Consider the following 10,913-nt stretch of genomic DNA (forward strand, 5'->3'; position numbering starts at 1 on the left):
AGAGGGGAGATAATTATGCCAAGGACATGTAATTATTCCTTGGCTCTCCACCTCTCACATCACACAGGGTCCTAAAAATGCTGGGGTCAGACCTGGGAAATGTGCTGCAAGACAAACACATCCAGCTGCGCCTCTGAAAGCAAAATCTCAGCAAGTACCTTCCAGGCAGGAACGTGTGGGCTTAGTTATTTAGGAAAAGAAAAAAATCTTACCACTTCAAGCCTTCAGCATCCACCTTCATAATTAAAATCTCGAATCACAAGCAGAGCACAATACGTGACCGTCTTCTGGGAGCTGTTTCTTAAGGTGGTTTTCCATTTTTCTATTATTTAGCCCCTGCCTTGGTGCCAGGGTTTACTTAACCTTAAGCTTGTGAACAGGCTTATTGAATTTGGCCAAGACCTGACTAATCTGTAATGAGCTCCAGGTTGCCTGGGACTTGGCAGCGCCGTCGTCCCCTGCGCCGTTGCATAATGGCCTGACCCTGCGTAACCACGGCTTCGCCTTGTGCCCCTTCTCCAACCTCCTCGAGTCCTGCTCTGAAGCCCCGGGCTTCATGGAGGGGCCGCCCTGCTCAGATGGGTCCTGGGTGCCAAAAAACATCTTGGCTGCTTTCGTCCTCTTCCACAGGCTGAGAGGTGGGAGAAAGCAAGAAAACCTGTGTGTGGAAACCAGCTAGGTGGAAGGGGGATACAGTGATGGCAACCAGGCCAAGGCTGGTACCTCCTCCTGGGCATCTGTGGTAGCCAGGGGGACAGGAGAATCCTGGCCACCTTCCACCTCCTCCTCTGTCTGCATCAGACTGATGTGCAGCCCCCTTGGTCCCCCTGCATTTGTGAACAGAGGATGCTCATTCTCGATGCTTTTCCATTTGAAAGTTGCTAGGTCGCTTTTATTGTTTATTACATCATTTTAATCAGGGCAACTGGAAGGGCTTAGTTTGTCAAAAATCACAGGAATAATTCAGATGTTGCTCTAAGTCAATTTTTACCCTGTTGTTTGTTTACTTCAGCTCAACCACTTGAGAAATCTATTATTTGCTTGCTTCTTATTGAGCATCTAATGATGGAAATAAATTGTTAGCGCTCTTTATTGTGCATTTCCCACAAGGCTGATACAGCCTGGAGAAGGAACCCGATTCTTTTCCTTCTAGCATGACAGTGGGAAGGTTGTTTATAGCACTTCAGCTCCAGCCCTCTGCAAGCCAACTGGGGATCATTAAAGGCAGGGTTTAGAGGCTGTGGGGCTGCATAAATTAATTGAAAGCAAAATTTGTCAGACAAACATTTTGTAATGAGTGAGGAGGGAGGAATCTGACTTGGATCTCATGTACCCAGCAGTTGGCTGGAGGAAAAGATCCTCTGAGAAAAATAAATAACAATACAAAAAATAGATCTTGCCTTGTTTGGAGATCAGAGAGCCAAATATAGACCCTATCATGTTTCCTTCCCTCCTCCTTCCGAAGCTCATCCCTTTTGAAGTGCACTTTCAATGGGATGTGGATAATTGACTCTGTGAACAGCCGGCCGAGTGCTCTGTTGGTTTAACCGATTGGTTTCAGTTGCTGATTCCTGTTTTGTTTTGGATGATTTTCAGCCCAATTGCCCCGTCAGCTGCAATTAGTCCCATTAATATGACAGCTGAAAGGTCACAGATGACGTGCTGTGGTCGCAGGCAGGAGGGCATCCAGGAGATGCTCACAGTGAGTGGTTCTCAGCTCCCTGGTCGTGTGATGGTAGGTGGCTCAGACTGATGGTGATGGCAAACCCTGGCATGAAGCTGATCCAAAAGGATGTGAGATTTGCTTTGTGGGAGGGTGATTGATTGAGAAATGTGGTTGCAATAACAACATCGGGGCGAACTTCCCTTTAGTTGGATGAGAAAGCTCCAGGTTCTGTGCAGAGGGGAAATGTGGAATGGCTGGCTTCCTCTCGCCCACCGGAGGTGTGAGGGAAGGAAGCAGAAGTGGGATGGAGTTGTTGGCGCATCCGGTGACTTTCAGCAAAGCCATGGATGTTGTTTTCTGTGGTTCCAGTAACACCTGCCTTGATTTCAGGCTTTGTCTCTTCCATCCAGGGTTTAAACTTAGGAGAATAAAGTAGGAAAGGGCGCCACAGATGAATGGGTGGAGCATGAGGGATTGTTTGGCTTCTAAAGATTAATAAGGGTCAGAGGCACATGGGTGCAGTGTTGGACTCATGAGTCTCTCTTTGGCCATGGCCAAAACAGTATCATAGAAAATGTAATCTTGTTGTGTTCTTGGCCTTTTGTATGAGAAAGGAGACACAAGGCAGCCAGAGTGTCTGGATCAGCCCATCTTGGAATTATATAGCTCCAAAACCTGGTTGGAAAACCCTGTTTGGAGATTATTCACTCACAAAGCGGAAGGTTGTATCTAGTGAGGTTCTGCAAGGGCCTGGTTTTGGTTTGGTGTTATTTTCTTTAGCTGTTTGGATGATGGAAAAGATAACACACAGATTCAATTCACGGACCTCAGCATGGAAGGGCTGAGAAGGGAAGGGAAGCCTTGCTGAGATGGTCAGACTTTCAGATGGCCTCATGCAGGCTGGGGGAGTGGTATGAAAAGGATGATTTTTGGTTTGATGAAGACAAACAAAGTTATACAGCCTGTCAGAAACTGCCAACTTTGCCCGTGCAGGATGGGGAGAGTTTGCAGTAGGTGAAAGGATTCTATTAAAAAAATGCAAATGACTTGTGGATCAGGGAAGAAAGGGTATCATGAGCTTCAAATAGGGCCATTCTGGCTAGACAGTAGCAGAAACCAAAATGATAAAGACAGGAGAACGTGAGAGTAAAGCATAAAGAGGCTTCACAGGAGGTGTTTAAAAATCAGAGAGGCAAACTTCAAGGGTGACATAGGTGTATTTGATGCCTCTGGTGAGGCAGAGGTTGGAGGAAGTCTGCAGCTCTTCTTGATGAATATTTTTGCCCATTCCTTTTATTTTACTAGTGAAACATGGATGTTTCTATGAGGAGCATGTACTTTGTGAAATATCCCTTGGCCAGGGACCAAAATTTTGCTTGAGCAGTTTGGTGGGAGTTTTGCAGCCAGCCCACATGCCATGCCATTGTGGGCATGTATTACAATTGAAAGAGCTCAGGTCTAGACTTCTGGGAATGTACAGCCTAAAAAAAATCCTCCTTTATTTCTCCAGAAGCTGCACTTTCTGCAGAAATTCATGAGGTCCAGAGGTCAGGGTGTGGCACTGAGTTTATTCCCTTTAAATCTCATCTGGGACTTGTTCCCAGTGAAGATAGCTGGTGCTTTTGAAAACCCTAGCAGCAGGAGGCTTTTTCTATCACTGTGTTTCCATCCATGTTTGGGCAACACAATGAATGCAGATGTAGTAGGAAACTTTTGATTATCTATAGGATTTTTCAGTGAAAACTTCAAAGTTCTGTGGTTAGTTATATTTTGAGACTTTAAATGGATATGTCTTGCAGTCAAAGCTCTGATTTAATTTTCCGGTTGAATCTATTGTCTGAACATCATTAATGTTGTCTTTGAGGCACAGGACAGCTTTGATGGAGCCTTTTTTAAAACTTCTGGCCATCACCCTGTGCAGCCATAAACAACATCCTGGCTGCTAAGGAGAAAATTCAAGTTATTGCAGTCACATGTCTTGTGGGGATAGATTGTAGTGGCAGGAGGGAAGAAGGACCCGACTTTTCTCACCTCCCTCCCCAGCTGGCAGGAGCGTTTGGATTACTCACAGGGACAAAAGTTTCCCCAGATTAAGATACTCCATTAAAATGCAGTCTTGCCTGCTGAATGTGAAATTATTTATTTCATAGACATATAATTAATTTCTTAAAACTTTTTGTTTGGAAAGTAAAACCCACCTGTGTGTGACCTTGGGAAAACTTCTCTGAGTTAATGTGGGGAGTGGGACACAGCCCAAGGTCTTGGCATTTGCTTCTTGCTGCACTGTGATAAACATCTGCAGAAAGTCTGGGAGGGAGGTGACTGCTTGTGATGTACAACCCCATGTTTAGCTTTGGTTTGAAGATGATGATGCAGCAGCAGGGGAGCAACGGCATCAGGAGGAAAGTGCACAATGTGGCATCGGGGCATTGGACAGTTTTGGGGCACCTTATTCTTTCTCTGCTGGGAAACCCACCCTGTAGGGCAGAGCTCACCCTGCAGCAAACTGGCTTTATTGGCTCTGGCCTTGTTGGTAACCAGTATATAAAGTGGTTGTGCAGGTAGCAGCTTCACAGCATGGGCACGTCTGGTGTGAGGGCTTGGACAGGGGTGCAGTTTTCTTATGGCAGCACAATTTTGCTCTATTTGGAAAGAGGATTAAAGTGGCACAGATAAGTAAGTGTAAAATGTTAGCTGATTCCTGCAGCCAGCTTTCCTCCATGGACACATTTTCCAGGAAGATGTCCTGCTTGCTCACAGACAGGTCTCAATACAATCTATGTGCTCTGGCTTGGTGAGAGCCTCCTAGCCTGGTGGTGCCTCTCGACATACTGGTCTGCACTGCTGTGCCCACCATCAGCTACACCTTTCCCTGGCACTGGCACCCTTGTAACCACACTGAGCTCTTCCCTGCCTTCTCCCCACACCAAATAAATTCACATTCATCTTTTCTAACTGTCCTCACAAGTGTCTAGAGGACGTGTGGCCGCAGGGAGCATGCTGCAGGGTCTCCTTCAGTCCTCGTGGATTCTGAGGTTCTTCTCTTGCCCTCCATGTCTTTGCAGAGTATGGCTTCGTTGGCTACTCTGAAGAGCTTATGTTCAACAACACGCTGCCAGACTACAGCCAGGGGGAATCCTTCTTCAGTGTTTTTGGAGTGTTTTTCCCAGCTGCCACAGGTACCGTGAGTTTTATCCTCCCCTCCTTCCCCCACAGTCACATCTTGAGTTGAGCAGAAGCTGGAGGAGTTCCTCTGAGCGGTGTGGCAGAGCAACCACACTCAGCTGTAGCAGACTCTTGTGGTTGATTCAAAATATTCAGGCTTTCCTCCAGCATCTCAAATTTTGCATTCTCTTGTCCTGTTCACTTGCTCTTCTGGCTCTTTTTGGTCAGAAGCTGCTGGTCACAACTCAATGTGTTGACGTGGTGGTGCAAATCGCTCCCTCACTGCCAAGGACAGGGCCAGGCTGTAAGGTGCAAAGCCTTTTTATAAAGACTGATCACAATTTATCTTATTAGATGGGCTTTATGACTTGATTGCACTGGGAGGGTGGGATGAGCATGGGAGGACATACCATGGGCTGAGCTTGTGGGATGTCACCACTCCTGATGCTGACCCACCACTCTCTGCGCAGCATCATGGATGCATCTTTGTGTGTCAGCAGAGCTCACACTTATGAGCTTAACTAGATGCTTTCACAGTATTCATTGTCTTAAATTACCAGGAAGATCCATGTCCCCTGTCCAAAGCTGGCAATCTCCAGTGGGAGTGAAAGAACTATCAACTGGAGTTACAATACCTTTTGTTGATGCCGGGGGTTTTTTTTAAGCTATAAAAAGTACCGATTATAAGCAGTTTCCATAGTGATGAATCCTTGGATTACAGAATGAATTTTCAGAGGATTAGCTCTAAGCAACTCACTGGAAGTTGTTAGCAGAACTGCTGCGGTACAGGGAGACAAATGAAAGGGTTTTGTGAAACAGAGGGGCTGGAGGGATGAGCTGCTAGCAGGTCAGGTGCACTGAGGGCAGGACTTCAGATTTGCCTTTGAAATTCTCTCTCCCAGTCTCCTGGCTGTTGCCTCCATGCAGACTTCCTCCTGGAAAACTTACCTGCCTGAGCTACCAACACCATGGAGAAGTTGGCTTCTGCGCTCCTTTTTTGTCCTTCTGCCTGGCCCAAGCATGTCTCTCAGACAAAGAAAGAGACCTTCCCCACAAGCTCTACCCTTTGATGCAGGAGAGCAGGGTTTTTTTCCAGCTCCCTGATTGTAGAATAAGGAGTAGTTATGACAAAGCTGTGCAGAAAATTACCACGATTAGCCACATTAAATGGTTCTTCATCACTGCTAATGCTTGGCTGCTAGGAAGAAGGCCAAAGCTAATAGATATGATTTATTTAAAGCCCTGGCAGCCTGTTGCTTTATTAGTTAGCAGTAGTAACACCAGTAGTAATGTTAAACATTTTCTGAAAATACAGTTTGGGCTGATGTATAATTTGGTTGCTGCACAGCTTTTTCATGTGTTCTCTTCAATTGCTTGGTTATTTACAGGTCTTAAATTATTCCCTCAGAGTAGTGGTGCCACTGGTACCATATACCACCATTATTGCTCCTCTTACGGCTGATGGTAGCACTGTGGTGTTCAGGAGCCTCATAAAATGGAGGGCTGTGTTTGATGATCTACATGGAAGAACTTAGGATCTGATGACTTTTTTATTTGACTTTTTATAAGGGCACATAGTGAAAGGACAAGGGGTAATGGATTAAAACAGGAAGGGCAGACATTTAGGTTAGATATTAGGAAGAAATTCTTTATTGTGAGGGTGGTGAGACACTGGAACAGGCTGCCCAGGGAAGCTGTGGAAGCCCCATCCCTGAGAAGTGTTCAAGGGCAGGTTTGATGGGGCTCTGAGCAACCTGGTCTAGTGGGAGGTGTCCCTGCCCATGCAGGGGGGTTGGAACTAGATGATCTTTAAGGTCCCTTCCAACCCAAACCATTCTATGATTAAGAAATGTTTAAGGTGGGAGTGAAGACTTGTCTGCTCCAAATGACAAACAGGGAGCCCTGGGCAACTCAAGAAGTGCTGGGAATGATGCTCAGGTCTCCTTGGGCTGGGGCAATGAGCAAGAGTCACGGTTCTCCCTGTCCTGCCTGAACCCCAACTGGCTTAGCTCACCCTCTCCCCTGCACCAGGGCTGCTGAGGGGACCCCAGGATTCTTGGGGTCCCACGTGCTGGAGCAGAGCTGCTTCCTGCCACATTGTGGGTGAGCCTGGACACAATAGAAATTTGGGGAAAGTTTCAGAGAAACAATACGTTGTTTAGTTTTGAGGGGTTACTTGGAGCCAGTTGGAGACATTTCTTTGACCCAAAGCAATGTTCTGTTTATCTTTTATTATTAAATCTTGTGTTTATTCTTTTTAATTTTTAGCATATGCTGGTTTACAATCTAAGATGCTGTTTTGATAACAAAGCTTTTTTTAAAAAAATGTTTAGGAAATTGTGAAACAAGATGTTTGGGCCTTTCTGAGATTAGATGTTCCTCTTTGAAGTGAAACTATTTTGACCTCTTTAGGATAAGGTCTGTTCACCCCCTGAAATGATGATCTGATCTGGTTCAAGTTTGGTCTTTAGGATGAACAGAAAAGTGGTTTTAAGTTGTCTATTTCAATCAGAAACAGCAGTGAAATAGAAACTTCAGAAATACAGAGTGGTAGCTGTAAAAACAAAGGTGCAACTGCTTCAGAAAAGGTGAACAGGACCTCTGGGGACCTTCACTGGTACTGAGCCGACAGGAGGAGCTGCTGCTTTGGCCAGGGCACTGTGGCCAAGGGTGGTCATCCCTGCCTTTTGTAGACTAGTAGCAACATGCTGCCTCCTCTGAGCATCCTCCTTGGATCGTTTTGCTCCAAGTCCAGTTGTTTTCTCCATTCCTCTTTGTTTTATTGGTGCAGCTCCAGCAATGTGAGTGAAGTTATCCTGGTTTTACAGTTGAGTGGTGGTCAGCAGAGGGAAGTCCATTGCTTCCTGGGTAATAGCTGTTTAAATAATTCAGCTGGATGTGCAGTGCAGCTGGCTTTAGTCCCCCAAGTTTGTAATTTCATAATTGAGAAGTAGCTGGGTGATCCAAAACATACAAGTAGAGCTGGCCTAAAGGGGAGTGCATGGTATGGGAGGCTCAGATTTGCTGGCTTCAATCAAAAAGACTAACGTACTCACTGTGGAAGGTGTGAACAGACCCCTACAGAGATGCTGTGCATGAATCAGATATTTTTCTGTGTGCTTGTAAATAACTTCTTAATGCACATGCTTAGTTGCTAGTCTGATAGCAAGCACCCAGCTGCCTATCTGCCCAGGGCTTTGTGCAGGGATGGTGGCTCAGGACATGAGAGGGGATCTTATCAATGCTTCTAAGTACTTAAAGGGCGGGTGTCAGGAGGGCAAGACCAGTCTTTTTTTCAGTAGTGCCCACAAACTTGAACATAGGAAGTTCCATCTAAGCACCAGGAGAAACTTCTTTACTTAGAGGGTGGCAAGGCACTCAAATAGGCCACCCAGAGTGGTTATGGAGTCTCTGTCTCTGGACACATTCAAAACCCACCTGGATGCTGTTCTATGCAACCTGCTCTGGCAGGGGAGTTGGACTAGAGGATCTCCAGAGGTCCATTCCAACCCCTGACATTCTGTGATTCTATGACCTGCCTGCCCACCTACGGCTCCTAGGACTGCACAGCAACAGCAGCAGCCTCTGTGCAACCATCAGTGCAACTTTACCATGAAGCTCAGCACCGGTTCTATTGTGCAGAGAATGTTTTTCTGCTAAATCCCTGAGCTTTTCTGTCTGATGAAAGAAGGGGGTTGTCATGTGACACAAGAAAGTGAGGCAACGTTTGAAGCCGTGTTAGTGGAAAATGTCATCGTGCTGAAACCAGTTCTGAAATAAACCACATTTGGCACTTGCAAAATGACAGCCAATAGATTTAGAAGTTTTGGGCTAAGTTATCAGATGATGTAAACTGGCACTGCTCCATTGAAGTCTATGGAGTGGTGCCAGCTTACATCAGTGGAGAATTTGGCCCTTTAAAAAAAAATAACTACAGTTCTTATCTAAGATTTTCCATTCTTCATCTCTTGGGTGAAGGGAAAAAAAAAGCCCTTTTATATTTCATAGTAAATTAGCTGGAAAATGCAATGGGTGTTTGCAAGCAGTCATATCTACAGCTATGAACCATGGCTGGTGAAGTCAGAAGCCAGAGCTGGTGGAGCTGCTGGTTGTGTCTAATGTACAATGTAGGTGGTCCCCTCGTGCACGTATCCAATGCCTGGATGATGCCCAGGACAGGATTACACTGGGAATCACAGCAATGTACAGACTGTCTCAGCCATAATTTCCTGGCTGAGTTGACTGTGTTTTCATGCTTCCTCGTCCAGAAGCTTCGTCATTATCTGCTGCTCTCTGAGATAATAGGCAGTGTGGAAAATCCAGCCTGCTATCTCACTGAAACAGAGAGGTGGATAATTTTCTCCATGGACAATCTGCAGATATGACTGCTTGAGTTTAGAAGGGATTGGCTATTTCCCTAGGGGACAGGTCTGTGTCTGGAGTAAGGAACATCCCAGCTTCTCTATGTTGTTGAATTTTATATTCAAGTGTAGGTTTTTTTCTTCTGTTGAGTAGCCAGACTTTTTGGAAGGGCTGCTTGTGGCAGTTCTCTGGCAGGGGTGAGGCTGTGGGTGGTGGAGATCCTTTAGGTTTGAATAAAATTTATCAGGTGTCCTTTCATTGAAAAGTGAGCTGGTTAGTCTTCTGCTTGCAAAAGACCTTCTCAGCACTGCTCTTTGGCAGCTGTCATCCTGCCCGGAGAACTACTTTTTGGGTGACGGTGGAGAGGTGACTTTGGCATTGCCCAAACGCCTGTGCCAGCAGATCGTCCACATGTCTGTGCTAGTCAGGTCTGAGCCATAGTCGCAGCATGGAGGAGATGGCTTTGTCCTGAGTGGCTGAGAACATCTGTGTTGATTCTTCTGTGATGGCCTCAGCCTTCATCAGTGAAAGCCAGAGGTCCTGACAGAGCTAATGGTGCGCACTGGCCTGGGCCTGACCCCTGGTTGCTGCTGAGCAGAAGTCAGTCATCCCCCTCAAGATCCCATTTATGTGGGCTCTGGCAGGTCATCTCCTGCCTGCTCCTGTGTTTGTGTGGGTCTGTGGGAGGGAGGCTGCCTGGGCTGCGCAGTCATCGCTGCACAGATGACTCATGTATCCAAATTTTGTTCATGTTCAGTCCAGAAGATGCCATTTTGGTGTTTCCCCGGTGCTTTGCTGAGGTAGGAGTTTGGGTGAGGAAGAGGTGAGTCAAGCTCAAGCTGGAAGATTCAGAGGTGGTGACAGATGTTTGGGAAACTTGGCCAAGAGGCGCAGGAGATTAACAGCTGCCCTTCTGACAATAGTTTACTCCCTTTGGAAGAAAAAAATCAGAGTATTCTCAGCTTTCTGCTTTGGCCCTGAGCTGCCAAGTAGTATATCATTGGAGTGTTTCATAGAGGCTTCACTTAGCAAGAGTTTTGTGACCATTTCTGTGGACTTCTGTCTTCCTAAGTTTTCTCACCTCTAGCTAAGTCCATGAGGTAGCTGGGTTCAAGCAGCAGTGCTTGAACAGTGCTTGGAAGCTCCATGTGGGGAGAAACCAGCAGACTGGCTTTTAACAGTGATGTTCAGAAGTACATCCATGAAATAGTCTTCCAGGAGAAAATTAAGAACTCGTTTTGATTTGTAATGTTTTTGGTGTGGTGTCAAGGATTCAAATCTGGAATATACTTTTCCAGTCTGGAAGACAGCTCTTCCAGGAGCTGAGGAATGTCAGGAGACTATGGGGATTGTTGGGGCTCCACCTCTGTGGTGGAGAGGAGGTCAGAGAAAGATGACTGCTGGGTGGGATGATCAAAGGGGAGGGGAGAAAGATCATCAAGGAAAAAATATTAGTAATAAATAAATAAAGCCCTGGATGTTTAGCTGATGTGTTTGGCAGTGTGTGAGTGCCTTGTGCTCGTTAATGTGCTCTCCTCATGGCAGCACAGCAAGGAGAAGTGTTAATGATTCCCAGCAAGCAGACAGGGACATGGAGCTGTGAAGATGCACAGCAAAGCCCAGGACAGAGCAGGGAGATGAGTCCCTGCTCCCTGATTAGCAACCCAACTGTTGCTCCCAGGTTGCAGTCTGTCAGTGACCAGCCAGGGTCTGTAGGGAA

The 10,913-nt window shown here is 46.2% G+C and overlaps 1 protein-coding gene across 1 annotated transcript in view; it reads left to right on the forward strand.

Annotated features, from left to right (window-relative positions):
• SLC12A8 (solute carrier family 12, member 8) overlaps nt 1-10,913 on the forward strand; it is a 48,248-nt gene that overhangs the window by 18,569 nt on the left and 18,766 nt on the right. Inside the window, exon 5 of the mRNA XM_009996213.1 lies at nt 4,732-4,845. Coding sequence (XP_009994515.1) covers nt 4,732-4,845 — 114 coding nt within the window. The remainder of the gene's footprint in view (nt 1-4,731; nt 4,846-10,913) is intronic.

Source organism: Chaetura pelagica, unplaced genomic scaffold (assembly GCF_000747805.2).
Source record: "Chaetura pelagica isolate M959 unplaced genomic scaffold, ChaPel_1.0 scaffold3, whole genome shotgun sequence".
Classification (NCBI taxonomy): domain Eukaryota; kingdom Metazoa; phylum Chordata; class Aves; order Apodiformes; family Apodidae; genus Chaetura; species Chaetura pelagica.